General features: G+C 38.6%; 1 protein-coding gene across 8 annotated transcripts in view; it reads left to right on the top strand.

The window, feature by feature from the left end:
* The window catches only part of PHKB (phosphorylase kinase regulatory subunit beta), an 86,429-nt gene that overhangs the window by 59,138 nt on the left and 10,483 nt on the right, over positions 1 to 16,808 (top strand). For 5 of the 8 annotated variants that reach the window (XM_075434196.1, XM_075434202.1, XM_075434198.1 and 2 more), the window contains 10 exons: positions 1,655 to 1,738; positions 2,207 to 2,311; positions 3,107 to 3,189; positions 3,270 to 3,360; positions 6,661 to 6,722; positions 6,810 to 6,972; positions 7,799 to 7,880; positions 10,460 to 10,517; positions 11,329 to 11,419; positions 13,673 to 13,875. In XM_075434196.1, coding sequence (XP_075290311.1) covers positions 1,655 to 1,738; positions 2,207 to 2,311; positions 3,107 to 3,189; positions 3,270 to 3,360; positions 6,661 to 6,722; positions 6,810 to 6,972; positions 7,799 to 7,880; positions 10,460 to 10,517; positions 11,329 to 11,419; positions 13,673 to 13,875 — 1,022 coding nt within the window. Of the gene's footprint in view, positions 1 to 1,654; positions 1,739 to 2,206; positions 2,312 to 3,106; positions 3,190 to 3,269; positions 3,361 to 6,660; positions 6,723 to 6,809; positions 6,973 to 7,798; positions 7,881 to 10,459; positions 10,518 to 11,328; positions 11,420 to 12,273; positions 12,365 to 13,672; positions 13,876 to 16,808 lie in introns of all 8 variants that reach the window. The other 3 variants (XM_075434197.1, XM_075434203.1, XM_075434201.1) reach the window with 1 other exon arrangement.

Here is a 16,808-nt window from a genome sequence, read left to right as displayed (position 1 = left end):
TGACCGTAACAGATCAGATGGAAAGCTCCTACGAGAAGATGAAACTGCTTCTAGCAAAATGAAGGCCCTTTCCTTTTAGTGTTAAATTATAATATCTACTGCCATTTTTCTAGGCCCCATTACTTACTGCGAAAAGGGGTTCAACATTGGTTTGGTTTTGTTATGTATAGATGGGTTATTTAAAGCTGGTAGTGTTTTGGTGTATCCATTCCTTTCCCACTCGAATATGGTTGCTTAGTCTGGATGAACAGGTGATTGAGGTAATTCTGTTTATTTTCTTTTTAAAATAGTTTTCGGTATTAATGCAGAAACAGTATCAGGACGGCCCCAGGCTGACAGCAGTAAAAAGCTATTGAGTGTGATAGTTGTTCAAACGTTCACTTTCATTTGCTTCTGAATTCTCTTCCTATAACATACAGAAAGATTGAGCTTAGGAAAATGTTCTGAATTCTGAATGTTCTGAAGTTTTAGCAGTGGGGGTTCCTTAGCTAAACCAGCCCGAATAAGGAGAACGTTACACCTTTCAGTCTGGTTTAATTGATACTTGTATACTGTTATGCTCACAGCTTAGTTGGGTTTTTTTATGGTTTTATTCTCATACACTGTAATAAAAGAAGATTATTTCTTTCATATGAAAGTCTTACAAAATTATATTAGTTGAAGTAATACTATGCATACATAATTTAACTCGTGTAAGAATCAAGCAATGAATAATGAGATAATTCCCCCGTGCTTGTGTTGTTAATGCATTAATTCTGCAGGCCTTTACTAAAATTAGAATAAAAGTCTTTGAAGAGTTCCTATAGTACAATTTTACCTTTGTGTCCACATCAGAAAAGCATTACAGAAGGAAAATTGGCCAGATGCAAATGATCCTTGAAAAAATGATCCTTTAAAAAATTATTTCAATTTGCAGTTTGAAGATTTTTAAAATATTTTAATTACATAGACTAGAAAAATAGTAGGAGTAAGAAGGTAAACTAAGATGTAATATAGGAAACAACAAGTTGTAGCTGAATTTTGAAACTATGCAGCTAGGCAGGACTCCGGTGCTTTGCCCCAGCCCAAAGCTGCACCCATGTGTCTTCATCATAGCATCAGGATCCTGCCCGGCGCTCCTGCCTACCCGCGATGAAGACATATCTCTTTTAATGTAAACCACTACTAACTGTGTTTTCACCTTCATGAGTAAGGTGAAAATCCTTCACTCTCTCGAATTACTATCAGAAGGAGGGAAGGGGAACTGTTACACTGTATCTTCTGGGGCCGAGCACTGGGCTGCCAGAAGCGCTATCGGGGGGGTGGTCAGGGAGCAGGCTGCTTGGGCTGCCATTCCGGCACCGGCAGATTCCCCCTGCACTTACAGCGCTGGTTTCCCTCTGCTGTAAAGATACCTGTTGTTATCAAAAGAATTAAATTTGGTCTTTGAACTGTAAGTTTACCGAATCTAGTCTTCTCTCACTGTACTAATTGTTGTTATATAGATGTATGGTTAAAAAAAGGAAAAAACCCCAATAGAAGTAGTGATCACATTTTACAAATCTTGCATTCTCATTAAAGCAGAATGCACACAGCTTTCTATGTGAGACCCGGTAGGAGCCTAAGAAAGGCTCATCTATGGCTTTCCCTTGGTTTTCATGCTTCTTTCTCACAGGCTTTCTTCCATTTGGGAGTCAATGAAAAACTGGGATTATCTGGAAGACCAAACAGGCCTATAGGATGCCTTGGAACGTCAAAGGTTGTTGCAAGAAACTTCTATATTTTTGTTACTAATGTATATTTCAGATAAACATTGAATTAGTCTCTGAATTATTTTAAATAGAATTGAAATGTATTTTTCTTTTATGCATACATCATATTTCAAAGTCCTTGTAATGCATTTTGCTGTTATGAATGTGCGTGCTCTGCCTTACTATTAAGCTGTCGTATGCTCCTCGCCATCCAGTTGCAGTAATACTTGGCCAGAACAGGCCGAACGGTGATGACATGAGCTCCTTTAACTGAAGCAGAATCTAGATCCGCATAACTAATAGAAACCAGAGTACCTAAAATCAGATATGTAGGCTTTATCTTAAATATTTCAATTCAACTGTTCTACATTGCTTATTACTTTGATAGTTTCAAAATACCTTTTTTGCTTTCCAGCTACTTCAGTGCTTCCCATATTTAAAAAAAAAAGATTAATGGAAGCTTTCTCTCTCAACAGATTTATCGAATACTGGGAAAGACTGTAGTTTGCTACTCGATCATTTTTGATCTAAGTGATTTCTACATGTCTCAGGATGTTATGATGCTGATTGATGACATTAAGGTATTTATCTGTGACTTTTCCTTTCAGAAACTGACGAAAATAGAGTCTGTAGAAGAATGAACTGTGAAGTTTGACAAAATAGAAGAGTGAAAGGGGAAGACTGTATAGTGTGTATTCTTCTAATATAAAAACAAACTTGCAGTTTATGCTAGCAAGTGTATTAAGATGAATAGCCTGTCAGCCCAGTGTGAGTTCTGCTGACTGTCTGTCTCCGATGAAAAAACTCACCCAAAAGTGACTGGGAATGCTGTAGCGCAGCGAGCGAATTATCATTTGTTTCTTTGGGAAAACAAATGTTCCTGGCTGAAAAGTGGAACGAGGCTGGCTGTTTAAGGGAAATATTATTCGACTTTGCACAAATATTAACGTTGCCTGCCTTCCCTACGGCGGGCAGCGGCACAGAGTACCCCATGCTTGGGCAGCTGCTGCCCGTGCGTAGGCAGTGGCACTGGCTCTCCCGTGCCCATGGCTGTGCTTCCAGCCCGGCATTCCCGTGCACGCGCACTGGGTCATTCCACCTAGTTCAGGACTCCGCACTCGGTCGAGTGGTTTGGTCTCTCATCAGTCTCTGTGCTAGGAGTATTTTCAAAAAACCTGTGACATAGCAGCGCTTGAAAGCAGCTGAAATTCTGTGCAGAAATCTTAGTGATTTTCTAGCTCAGGATTTTTTAATCTGATGGTTTTTCAGTGCTGTTATTTTAAGATAGCTCTTCTGACATCTTGTACTGTGTATTCTGGTATGTTGTGCTTGGGTACTTTTTTTTTTTTTTGACTACTAAATTATTTCTTACCTAGAATGCGCTGCAGTTCATTAAGCAGTACTGGAAAATGCATGGTCGTCCACTGTTTGTTGTGCTTATCCGTGAAGACAATATAAGGTAGGGAGAGATAAAAGCATCGTTTGAAGTGTGGTATTTACCTAATTGCAGCATTAATGGAGTTCTGTTTCACATTTCAGAGGGAGCAGATTCAATCCAGTATTAGATATGCTGGCAGCCTTCAGAAAGGGAATTGTTGGAGGAGTGAAAGTTCACGTTGACAGAGTACAGGTAGGACGTTTCCCCTGAATGTTGTGTTCTCACCTCCTAGCTCTGGTACATGTATTCGCACTACTTTTGTTTTTCATGTGACTTCTGAGTATTTTATTTAGTACCATAAAATTAAGGAGTCGAGAATCAAGACATTTGGTACAATTTTTGTTTTATCTCAAAAAAACCATGGGTTTATTTTAATTCCTTTTGATGAGTTTTCTGAAAGTAATAATCTCCGTAGAGGATTTTCAGAAGGGAAGTGTTTTTTATGTTTGGCAATCTTGTGAAAATACCACCAAAGGATAAATCCGTGATGTCAAGCATTGAGGAATTTCTTTTGATTAGATAATCAACAAGGGAGAAAAAAGGTGCTTCACATATATTAAAAAAATCTTACAAGAACTAAGATCTAGTTTTAACATCTTTGCTGTTTGAATTAATCTTAAAACAGGAACATTGCTTCATTAAAATGTGAAAACTACTGAGTCAGGTACTGGTTTGAGATACTAGTATGTGCTAATTAATCTTAGTTTACACCTATTGAAGAACGCTGCTTCTTGTGCAAGAGAAGACCAAAGACACAGTTATCATTTCTTGTTCCCTAGAAAATCAGGAATTTGTAGAAGAGCTGGGTCATTTGTAAATGAAATACTCATAGCTGTATCTGTCAAATATTTATGTATTTCTACTGGTCACGGCTAGGTCACGTGGCCTCTCTTGTTCCCATTTACTTTTCCTATAGCAAATGCCATTACTGTCCATGGAGAACCTTTCATTTGTCAACAGTGTTTGTAGTTGTGGTGTGGTGTTTTGGGTTTGTTTTTCTTTTTAATTTAACTGCGATGACTTTCTTGCCTTGCATTTGCTTGAACTGATGTATTAGCAGGTGAGAAATTTCTCATTCTATGTACGTGGTCTTATTTTAAGCACTACACTGTTACAGTTGTCAGGGAGTGAACTTCCCCTTCTGTACTCACTGAACTTCAGGAAAGTTTTGTGGTTTTTTTTTTTGGAAGTAATTAATTGGTAGTTCTAAAGTATTTAAGATAGCGATAGTCATTGGTCTCTGCTTTATTTCTTATCCATTAAAAAGAGTACATGGCAAAACTACAAATGTTTATTTGGCTTTAAGGCACCTTAACAAAAATAAAAGGCAAAAGTGTATGAGCTATGATGTTTTACAGTTGTACTGTGAGCACCCTGAGGCTTCGTCTGTTACCTACAGCCATGGTTTACTGTTGAAAATAGTTTAAGATGTGGTTAAGTGACCCGACGCCTGGCCTCTGCTAAGCAGCAGTCGTGTTCCCTGCTGGCGGTGGGTCAGGCAGGCACGGGAGCTGGCAGAGGAGCCACGCGGGCAGGAGGGACGGAGGGGAGGGAGGATTGCTGTCCGCCTGGCTCCGGCTGTCTTGTGGTGCCAGATAAGGCTGCAGTTATTTGAATTACTGGTGATGGGTCCAGCACGGGCAGTTTCTGCCCTCCCAGGTTTGTCGCTGCCCTTGCTTTAGTTCGGCTGATGAATTTGTGTCCAACCCCCCTGTAACCCAAAACTGCAGAATGATCAGGTCTGAAAGCGAAGCAAAACCAGATTTGGTTAGTGACAGTCAGTATTGCAGAAGCAAAGAGCTGGTGGCTTTTGTAGATCAACAGAGCAGGTCGAGTCATGTGCAGAAATCTCTTCCAATGGCTTTGCCTTAGAGAGACTCATTAGCGTAACAAGGCCCTAATACAATACTTGATTAAACACAGTTGCATACTTGCTGAGTCCTCCTGTAGATTTAATGAAATCACAAGTATGCCTTGTACTCTTCCCAGAGACAAATTCTTACCACATCCATAAATACAATGTGCTAACTTCCCTGTTAGTCAGCACAACATGTTTAATTATGTTGCAGCATATTAGTTATTAACTGTAAGATTTAATTACCATTAGGCCATGAGCTAAGGATATAAAAACTTGTTTGGGTCAAATGGAAATTGTCCTGCGTCTCTTACTGTTAACGTCCCTTTCTCTTTTGCAGCTTTCCAAAGCCTTTATGGCTTTCTTTTACCCATTTTATAAATGAATGGTAGATGCTGGTGATCAGTGTGTTCACTGGTGAAACGTGGGGTGCCTCCTCCATCAGTTTAACTATAATCTCTCCATCTTACTGCACAGTTGTCACATTTTGGAAACAGCCTTGTTTCATATGGGGGAGGGCTTGGGACAGTGAGAAGGGACATGTCTAATTTGCGGTGTTTTCTTAAACAATCAGTCTATTCCAACAAAATATATATTGAAACTTTGGGAATTGTGTTCAGCTGCTTCACTTAGAGGCATATGTGTAAACGCGCCTAGAGGCAGAGTGTATTGTCTCTAATTGGGTGAATGCTCTTTTTTTCTTATAAAATATACAAAATGTAATTTCATTTAAAAACGTCTATGCTGAGAAGTATTGTAGTCCTATTTTCACCTTTATGGCTTGTTTCCCTTGTCGTCATGTGTTCAAGCTGATACACAAGTCAGAGAATGAATGACACCAGCAATAAAAGCAAAGCATTTTTTTTATATTCAATCATTCCACACTGTAACAGATCAATATTTTACTGCAACTTGTGTACAATGAAAATGGAATTTTAAAGTTCACAATACGTACTCCATTTTATTTAGCTAATGAGAACCATCAAAAAGCAGTCTTAAGAATGCTGTGGTACAGTACATTTCCTCTAGGAGTATATAAATAGGACATTCATATACATTTGGAGTGATTGAATTGTCATGACTACATCAGATAAATGCAACATTGAATTTCAGGTATGTAAATATTCTGAGACAGAAGTATCTGTAAGGCACATTTGATGTGCAAGCTTCGGGCAGGCATGTTTGGATGAAGCAATGACCACAGAGTAGGAAAGCTGTTGCGTTGTGTTTTCCTCTAACATCAGGGAGACTGATGGGAAAGCGAGCCATCCTTCAGCAGTCCCCGGAACAATGAGTGGTGTGATCCAGCACACGGGCATCGTGCAGGGCTCTGAGGAAGGCAGGTCCTTATCTCGGGTGTTTTCATCACACCTGTTCCGTTAAACTGTACAGTGCAGGCAAAGGAACAGCAGAACGCCAGGCAAAAAGAGACAGCAGCCCCCAGAGGCTTCCACTGTCTCAAGCGAGATCTTAAGAAAGAGGAAAACTATTCTGAAAGTGTAAAGATATTTGGAACTGTACATAAATAAACTACTTTCTCTGTGGAGACCACCAGCAACATATTGAGATTCAAAAGACAGCTATATAGTTATGTACATTTCTGCATCTTTTTTAATTTTTTCAATTTTTCATTTCAGACATTAATATCCGGAGCCGTTGTCGAACAACTTGACTTCCTAAGAATCGCTGAAACAGAAGAGTAAGGCTATGTGTAAATAATAATGATGTAGTATTTGATAATTAAAATATTTTCTGAACTATGAAAAAATTAAATGTTATTTTTCAGGGCTCCTATATTTAAGAGTTTGGAGGAGTTGGAGCTTCCAAAACATTCAAAAGTCAAGAGACAGTCTAGTACTCCAAATGCTCCTGAACTTGAGCAGCAACCAGATGTAAACATTAATGACTGGAAAAACAAGTCAACATATGAGATCCTGCAGAAACTTAATGTAAGAAAACTCTATAATGATACAGTGTAACTTCATTCTCATGAAATGAGAAATTATGTGCTGGTATTCTTTTTAACAGTGGCCTGCCTAGATCAACATGATTAGTATCACGGTTCAATGTTAACACTATAGCTAGTAACATAAAATGTCTGATGTTCCTCTTCACACCTGGGGAATCTTCCTCTTGACAGTCCCTGATCTTACCAGCACAGAACTTGCTGGCCCTTCATGCTGTAACTGCTGGCTTCCATTTCTCCCAGCTGCCCCAGTCTTCTGGTAATAAATGACCGTCTAAAAGGGGATCCATTTGTCATGTGTCTTATGAAGAGATATTTTATTGCCAGACTAAAATTCAAAAGACTTCAACAGCTGGTATTCACTCTGCTAGACTCTTCACTTCTTAATGTCACCAAGGGCAAGTTCCAAGCTGACATTTTTCATGCATCTAGAAGAAAATTACCAGTGACTCTTTCTAGGTCCAGTGTTCCGTAGGCACACCCAAAGTACTCCGCTTGGTTCCCTATGTCATTACAAGCATCTCTGCTGTAAATGACAGGACCCACGAACAGAAAATCAGGAACCATTTCTGAGGCCAAGTTATTACAGCTTAATTTGAATCATGGAGGAGCAGTGACAAGGATGCAGCATACATAGGGTATGAAATAGTTATGAAGTCCCCTTAAAAGCAAAATCTGTAGGATATTTTTTTTTAATTAAAGAAAAAAGGCTCTTTGCTATCACTTGAGCTTTTTAATAGCTTTTCTGGTTCTGCTTCACTGAAAATCTGAAGGCTATTTGTGGCTATGTTGTTGCTGGTTTTTTTAAGGACTGCAATTGCCTAGCAAGTCAAGCATTACTCTCAAGTATATTGCTTAAAAGGGAAGGACCGAATTTTATCACCAAGGAAGGTAAGAGCTTCTTCCATTTGACTATTCTGAGTATTTTGGGAAGCAACTGTCTGTTTAGTTGTAATGAACATGAATAATAGCTGTGCATGCAGGCAGTTGTGTAGCTATTTTCTTTGCCATTGAAAGCAATTTCTGCATTAAATGGGACATGCAAATTCGTAGCATGAATAGTGGTGGGGAATGAGCTGCTAAATATATGCACTCTTTTAGATTGTTTGTAGGCAGCTGCTGTATCTGGTTGTAATTTTGAACACAGAGATATAAAAAACAGGGGATTTGACCTTGTATAGAAAACTGAAACTAAAAAAAAGTGTCTGCAACATTTAGTCCAAAATGTGTGAAGCTTTATATTGAATTTTTATTATACTTTTATGTAATCACAGTTTAATTCACTATCTCTGTGAAACTTACTCTGCTTTTGTATTACGGCTTTGTATTAGAGCACAGGATTTAAACTCATGTAAAATAATTCAGAAGAGGCTACTGAGGCTTGTGGTTTCTGTGCTACAAGGTTTGGTGTGGGTTTTTTGTCCCCCAAAGACTGCTTATTAGCTGCCTTTGTATATATGAATACTCCTCAGAAAAAGAGGAACGTTAAGATCAAATAATACTTTCTCAGTTATTCATCAAGCAGTGTAACTTACCACCTCATGTTACAGAGCCCTGCTTCATAATTTTGATACAGAACAGCTGGTTCTTGTGATGAAGCGCTGTCATTGTGACATACATTATACCCGTATTGCTACATGAAAAATATCATGGAAAACAATGTACAGTGGAATAAGATCTGCAGTGCGTTATTGAAATACAATGTGAATGCAAAGTCGTGGTCGGAATCTGTGCATTAGACACGTGTAGCCTCTGAAGCAGGCTTTTTCGCCACTGTTACCTGTCCCGTTGCTGGGCCTTGAGAGCCTCAGTAGCTTTCTTTTGGCCTTTGTAGGTTGTTTCCTTCTTTGCCTCAAGCTGTTCCAAGAGCAGACTTCCTAACCTCTGTAAGCAACCAGCATAACCACTTTTGACCAGCAGATCACGATGATGGACTTAAAAGCTCTCTTAAAACCTTTTAGGTCAAAGTAGTACTGTTGTGCCTCCGACTGTTCAGAGCTAACTTGTATAGACCTTTTTGTGCCATCCAATATGAAATAGTAGGTGATGATAACCTTTTTAATAGGCACCTTGCATTAAACAGTCTGAGTCACTGACTAAAAAGTTCCTGTCCTCCTACGACTGGAGATTACCGAGACTGACATTAAATAATCTCACCATCAATAAAACATAAATCTAAAAATAAAAGCTGAAGAACCTTGGGTGTTCCAGCTGACAGGCGCAGGCTATGATTTTGTGAGTCAACTTCCGCTACTGTTGTCGTTATAGATGAACTTAACTGTTCACCAGTAAGTGCCTGTCATGCAAACCGCTGCCATTCCATCTAGGTATTGAAATCTAGAAGCTAAATGAAGTCTAAATAGTGGAATGTTTGTCACCACTTTTAACATAATGGTCCCCACTTGATCGCTGCGCAGTTGAAGAGATGTCAGTATAGCAAACTGATGACCTACGATCAACTATGAGCTGACAATAGAATTGTATCTATTGTTCTGATTAATCTAATTAATGTACTTCTTGCCTTCTCTGAATCCTGGGCTTTGACTTGGAAGCAGCGCTCTGCCCATTTCGTGCCCTCTCTTTTTTAGGTCATGTCTGTACAGCATGATGCTACTTTAATGCATAACCCTTCACAAAATGTTCTCTTTGGGTTTGGCACACAGAAAATCAACTTGGAGGAGAGTGGTAAATCAGTAAGATAATGTCTTCTGTATCTGTCCAGCATCCCCTGCTGTACTTCGCAAGAGTGATAATTAGCTTTACTAGAGTAGTGCTGCAATGCCCGACTACCAGCACTAGGTCACACAGTCACCTGTGTTTTGTGGGCACCTTATTGTGATTGTTCAGGGCCGAGCCGCAAAGCAGTGAAAGAGCCTCCCTTTCACACTCCCCCACCTTCCTGTGAAATGACAGTCTCATGTCCCACATGATTAACCGGGTAAGCTGTTGTTCATATACAAAGCTGAAAACAACTTGTGTCTTGGGTATCAGCTGTTACAAAGTTCGGCCAAACGTAACGGCACTGCAGTGAACTACACTGAAGCACAAGACTTCCCTGTTGCTTCCTGTTGGTTTTGGCTTGACAAAGAGGCAAGACAGCTGAGAGAGTATCTGCATCCCATATCTAAAACCTAACCTGCAGTCTGAGGCTGTACCATGTGAGGGGGTTGTATGTAGATGAATCTTCCCCAATACATTGCATGAATAGGTGACATCATAGGTCTGTCTATAGCATGAGCAGCAAATTTGGCTGAAATCTGGTCTGGCTTCATGCATAACAACATACAGCTGGATGATAGGGGACTTGATTGCATCTAAATTTCAGATGTTAAGCACAATAGGTAAGTGCTTTACTAAAGCAGATTCATAATTAACTGATCTCATCAAATTTACCTTATTACTATTAAGTAAAAACCTGTGCATCTTTTTTCCTTGTGTTTTGTTGGTGTGTTTTTTTTAAATGCATTTAGGTACTGTTGCGGAGCATATTGAAAGAATCTATAGACGAGCTGGCAGCAAAAAGCTCTGGTTTGTATACCTACATCATTTTCCTTTTCTTTTACACAGGTTTTTTTTCCCCTGATTTGTTTATAGAGTAAAGCTGGATCGTTATGCACTTAAAGAGGGACGAAAAAAAAGGACAGCTTTACTGACAAAATTGTATTGGTTCATTGCAGCTGAAGGTCTAGTATATAATGCTTTAAAAACAGTGAAGAAGTATTTTCTCAGTGTTCTCTCTTAAAATAAGAGTAATAAGCTGGTTTTGCTATGAGTGCTATTGCTGATGTGCAGTTCTTGTTAAATTCAAATAATGAGAAAAGACTACTAATATTCTTATTTCTTACAGGCAGGATAAAATATTACCAATAGCTTTCTCTAGCAAGGCTCGTGATCAAATATAAATTAGTTAAGTTGATACACTTACACAGTTTGTTTATTGCCCCAAAATAATTTGCTTTGAGCCTGACTTTGTCACAATAACTTTCAAAGGTTTCAGCATGTAGGTTGGTATTTACATGTTGCTTATTAATTTATTTGCCCTGAAGCTAAGTAGAAGTTTCTTTTTTTTTTTATCAAAGAAATGAGTTGAGCTATCCTGAATTCTGTTCTCTAACTCTGTAACTGTTCTTAACAGATGAGTCTGTAAATATAAAAACTGCTTTTAATTTTTCATTTTAGTCTGTTGATACAGTTAAATGGGCCTTTGCCAATAGTAAGGTAGAACCAAAATACCTTGGTGGTATTTTTTGTAAAGAATTAAAATCAAGTGTTTTTAGAAACAAAATATGTAAACTGTTTTTCATTTCTCTTCCATGATTGCCATGTGACATACATATAGGTTGGTGTTGCGCTACAGTGCTGCATTTGCACAGAAATTTTCTTCTTCTATAGCCCCACATATTACTACTTTACTGGTACATGGGAAACAGGTAAAGTGCCCAGAGGTCTGAAATGGAGCTCCGTGAGATTTTTTTTTTTCTTATTTGCATTTTGATAGTATCAGCTAATGCATTTTTGAAATGCTTTGCTCTTGGTCTTAAGAAGTGTGTAGCAGTTTTCACAGGAATCAACACTGACTGTTTGAACTTTGTACTAACACTATAGAATATTGCAACTCGTTCATTATCCCTGTGGATAAATGATTCTTCGTAGCCTCAAAGCCTGTGCTAGAAAAGCTCAAACACGGGTCTTCTAGGTTTGTATTTTGTCAGGAGATTATTATTAAAAGTATTTATATCTTTAACCATCAATTGGATATACAAAATAATGTTTTTCTTACACGTTGCAGCTAGTTTTTAACATAGCAGTTTATGTAAGTCTCTTCCTTTCATGCTACACATGTAAAATATTACCTCAGCATGGAAAACAAAACAAAGGCTTGATGTTGTACTTTCTCTTGCAAAATCTTTCTAACTTTTCCTTAAATAGCCTAAAAAACTACCCAGGTTATTTTGCAAAGTGATGAAAATGTCACAAAAGAGAAGGTGGCATCTCTTACCTGTCTGTTTTCAAGATGTTGCTGAGAAAAGAACGACAACCTTTTTATGGAGCTGGTAGATGAATGAGTTCTAACTAAATTTATTTTTGATCCATTAACCTATATGTAGACTAAAAAAATGAAAATCCATAGATTACATAAAGTCTGATCCAAATTCCTCTTTATAAATTCTGTATGTGTTTACTGTGTTTTGAGATCTCTGCTGTGGCAAACTTCAAGCTTGTACATGAATTCATTAAACTAGCTTTTGATACGTAGTGGGATTGCTCTGTTTTCTGCCCTCAGGTCTGTTGTGCGCTTCGCAGCAAGTCTTTTAGGTAAACTAGTGGACAGCCTTGCACCATCTATTACTAATGTTTTAGTTCAGGGCAAGCAGGTAAGTCTTCACTTCTCAGAAGTGTATTAAGGAATGATAACAGACAAACTAAATAAATAGGCTTTTAATTTTGAAGGCCTCTGATGCTTCTTTTAAAAGTACCCAATGGCTTAAATAATCCTTATTGAAGAATAAAATCCAGATAAAATAAAGATTATTTAATACTTGCATATACTATGGGCTAAGAAGTTTACTTTTATTTAATGATGTACTTAATACTGAAAAGACAGTTTAGTGTCTAGATAAGAAAGGAAGAGGCATGATTTACATAACTCCTTAGATTTTTATATATATGGCCTATTATTTCACAAAAGTAGATGGAGTCAAGTAACAAAGCCTGTTTGTAAGACTTAATGAAGATGTAGGCACTCTCTTTCTAATTGAGCATAGAACAGATGGGTGGCAGTTGAGCAAAACGTCTTTCAGGATTTTAGTTTTCTGTTCAAAACAAAGTTTAATCATCAGTGTTTCTTCCTTTCCGAAGGAGGACTTTTTTTTTTTTTCCCTCCCAGGACAGTAATTTTAATTAAGTTAATGAACAGCTGTTTCCAAATAATAGCAATTAAATATTGTGTATTTTTGAACTAAAATATGTGTATGTGTATACTTACCTATGTGCAATGCTGTTAGGACAGATTTGTCTTTGTCTTACTCCAGATCGAGATCTGGGTGTGTGCTTCTGGCACTGCATAGCTATAGAGGAATCTGCATCTGCATGCGGCGTGATTTGTAGCTGTTTGTTTTCAACTTCTTAATGTAACTTGCCTTCATTGCTTGCTCCCTTTATAATAATGATCTTCACTAGAGGAGAAAAATCAGTGACAGTAGATTAAAAGTAAATCAGAATTTTAACAAAATTCCTTTTTTGTGGTTTAACTATTGAGTACCAGCAATACGTATTCTTAAAATGAAGGCTGTAACTTTTAGGGTGCTGTTAGAAATAAGAAAACAAAACTATGAATTTAATTTTCAATTTGAAGTGAGCTCCACAGCTACAATGTCGGAAGACTGTCTAAACCTAGTGTGCAGTCATGATTATACAGCCAGTTTTAAAACCAAAGCAGTGGTCTTGTACTTTTATTTTCATTTGGAGAAATATATTCCATTTACTGTGGTCTTTAGTGAATTTTGTTATTTTAATAGCATCCAACTAACAGTACTAACAAGTGTCACTCATTGACAGAAAATTGTTTTGTATTGTGAAATTTTAACAAGCAAAGCAGAGTTAATGAAGTTTCATTTCTGCATTGCTTCTACATTGCTTTTGTTCCTGTGCATATCTTCTGAATTGTTTTCAATATACTGTAGGTGACACTAGGAGCCTTTGGCCAAGAGGAAGAAGTTATTTCTAATCCCTTATCCCCAGGAGTGATCAAGAACATAATCTATGAAAAATGTCATTTACAAGATGAACGAGAAGCTGTAGTTCAGCAGGAACTTGTTATACACATTGGCTGGATCATATCAAATTCACCTGAACTTTTCAGTGGCATGCTGAAGATACGGATTGGGTCAGTAAAGGATTTATTGTTGTTCTTACTACTAGTATTTCAGGGGAACATACATACTTCAACAGAGATTACTACGTTGCACAAATGGTGCAGCAAAACTTGTATACTTCAATTTTACATTTCTAGGAAGCCTGTTTTAAATTAGTGTGCCAAAACCAGGTACGCAACTAATCTCAAATTTGCCAATCAACAGCATAAAGTGGAGGAGGGGCAGTCCTTGTAATAGCCCCTTTAACGCTTTCCTACAGGCAATGCAGTGAAGTAGAGGATTTTTCAAAGCTTGATCCCTGTCATGTTAGGGACACCAAAACCAGCGCAGTGGGGTTAGACGCATTCCGTACAGCAGATGAGCAGTGGCAAGTGAGCTGCCTCCAGGTCACCGGGTCCTGCCAGCAGCCAACAGGCAGAATGTGCTGCCTGGGGCCAAGGAGGCAGTGGCTGGGTAGCAGTCGCTAACCAGACTGTGCACAGCTCTGGCCTAGACAGGGTGAGGTCTCTACTAGCAATGCAGTGAGTTCTGCAGCGGTTCTGATTTAGACTGAAACTGGTCTCACCATAAAGTGTGCACTCGAGCGTATTAGTGGTGCTTCTGCAGAGTTTCCTACCTGGCAGCAGACATACAGCACATTGGGGGCCATACAGTTTCCCAGTTGCAGAGTGGATACGAAGTCTGCTCAGTTTGCTCTCTGTGCTTGGGCAGCAAGGCAATCTACAGAAATCTTTTTATCGGGTACCACATACAGGTGTGCTGCGCATCTTAAGGCCGGTAACCAGCATGAATTTCATCACTGGTAAACATGGGATGTGGGCATAGAGTCCTAGAAGCATAATGAATCACACCAAACCAAATGCTGGTTCTTCCTTTACAGTGCCTCACAGGTAATCTGGAAGTACACAGGGTGTGCTGCTGCCTGCCCACCTATCAGGCAGGTTCGAGGGACACAGCCAGAGGCTAGGGATGATGAGAGGGAGGGAAGGATCAAGAGGTGGAGAGGACAGTAAGAGCTTTTACTGTCATAGACTTCCAGGACTTGAGGAAGAAGGAGGGAAAAGTGCAGTCTAGGATTAAGGCTCCTGGATGAAGCCTTTAAAAGTTTTTTGCTCACTTGAGCAGTCACCTGTGTCATATAGGTTTGAGGGAAATGAGTAAAGTGTAGAGACCGCATAAATGCAATCTAGGAAGGACGCAGCATGAATTTGATTCCCTTCTGAAAACCACATCTCCAAGTCAACATATGCTTCTAGTTGCATTCTCTGGTTTGTAGTGAGTGCTGAGCTCATAATATAGTCGTGCCTCAGTCAGTCTTAAAAGTCTGGCAACCATGAGCAACAAATCCCTTGGAAACAGTGTTTCAAGGTACTTAAACTATTTCTTTTCAGAGTTTCAGCACAATAATCTGCCTGAAACGACAGGTTGTTCTTTTAGAGTGTTGTCTGTAATGTGGACTTCAGGTGATAAAAGCCTTCCGCAGTTCAAATGTGTTTACCATTACCGCTTTTCCTAAAATAGTTTGAGGCACCGAGGTGTACTTCAGATACTCAGTGAATCTGAGTATCTGGTATCTGGCATAATGAAGGCATTGTTCAAGAGCAGTTTTCTACATAAAAATACTTAACTGCCATGGTAAAGAAAAACCTGATTTGTCCTATAAGGTTGCTAAAAATGTCTTTTTGTTCTTCAAAAAACCCCAAAACAACTGCTCCACCCCCCAACTGAATAGCGTCCCTACTACAGACACATACAAACACTTCTTGACTGTTCCTCAGCTACACAGTTGTCCAATTCTGTACTAAATAGGTAAGGCAAAGCTATACATAGCTTAGGGACCACAAACCTAAATCAAGTTTAAACCATCATTTACCTACTGGATTGTTCTATTTAGTTCTTTGATAAAGTGACCTACAAATGGTGGGTGCTGGAGTGTTATCATATTCCATGGTATCTGCATTTACTTTGCTATCTACAGAAATTATTTTTTTCACATTTAGGAAGAGACAGATGCATTTGAATAAGTACTTCGTTGAAGAGGCCAGGTGCTGCTGACTGAGTTTTACAGAATTAGGGAGCAAGCTTTAAAATTAGAACTTAAGTGTTCCATATTTTTTTCATAGGGAAAATACAGCATTTCAGCACTGGAGGTAGATACCAGCAGTCTTTTTTTCTAGCACACAAGATTCATGTTGCCACTGTAGCAGTACATTCCAGTCATCGTAAACCCAGAAACTTTTCAAATCCCCTGTACTACATTTAACTGCAAGTACATCTATCCTTCTGCACTTAAATACATTTTTGGTACCCTCTACAGACCCATGTTACTTCTCTTTCCTCCCATTCCTCATTCTCTGTAGATAATCCTTTTTGCAATTTTTATTTTCTTTCTTTCAAGGTTAATGCTTAGAGATTCAATTTCCTTTCTTTCGGTGTTATCACCCACTCCAGTGAGCAAAATTAACCTTCCTGCAGAAGCACCATTCCAGTTTGATAATGATTTGATTTAGTGTCTTGTTACTGATTTGTTTTCAGGGTTTCATGTTGAAATAGATCAAGTTCCTGACAGCCTTATTACTGTAAAAACCTCCAACCAACTGACTTCTACCCACCTCTTATCAGTAAAGAATTTGGTAGGAGGTCCACTCTTGACTTTGCTATGTTGTGTAGGCCACTGAAAAAAGAAAATACTGGTGAATGACTTGCACACAGATCCAGTTGAGTCATCAGTGAAAAAAAAACGATTTCTAAGCCAGTTGTGTCTGTTAATCCTAGTAACAAGGGGACACTATTCACCCACCAAAACAAATAAAAGTAGCATGTTCTGGATAATGTACTATGTCCATGTTGCCTAATATTCTCTTGTATCTTGCACCTTCAATGAACGGTCCTAGAAACCTCAGATTTAAAGCAACGTTGAATCACTTGGCCTGATATCTCAGAA

Source organism: Opisthocomus hoazin, chromosome 12 (assembly GCF_030867145.1).
Source record: "Opisthocomus hoazin isolate bOpiHoa1 chromosome 12, bOpiHoa1.hap1, whole genome shotgun sequence".
In the NCBI taxonomy this organism is placed as follows: Eukaryota; Metazoa; Chordata; class Aves; order Opisthocomiformes; family Opisthocomidae; genus Opisthocomus; species Opisthocomus hoazin.
The sequence above is the reverse complement of the archived record's forward strand: the minus strand, read 5'-3'. Positions and strand labels throughout refer to the sequence as shown.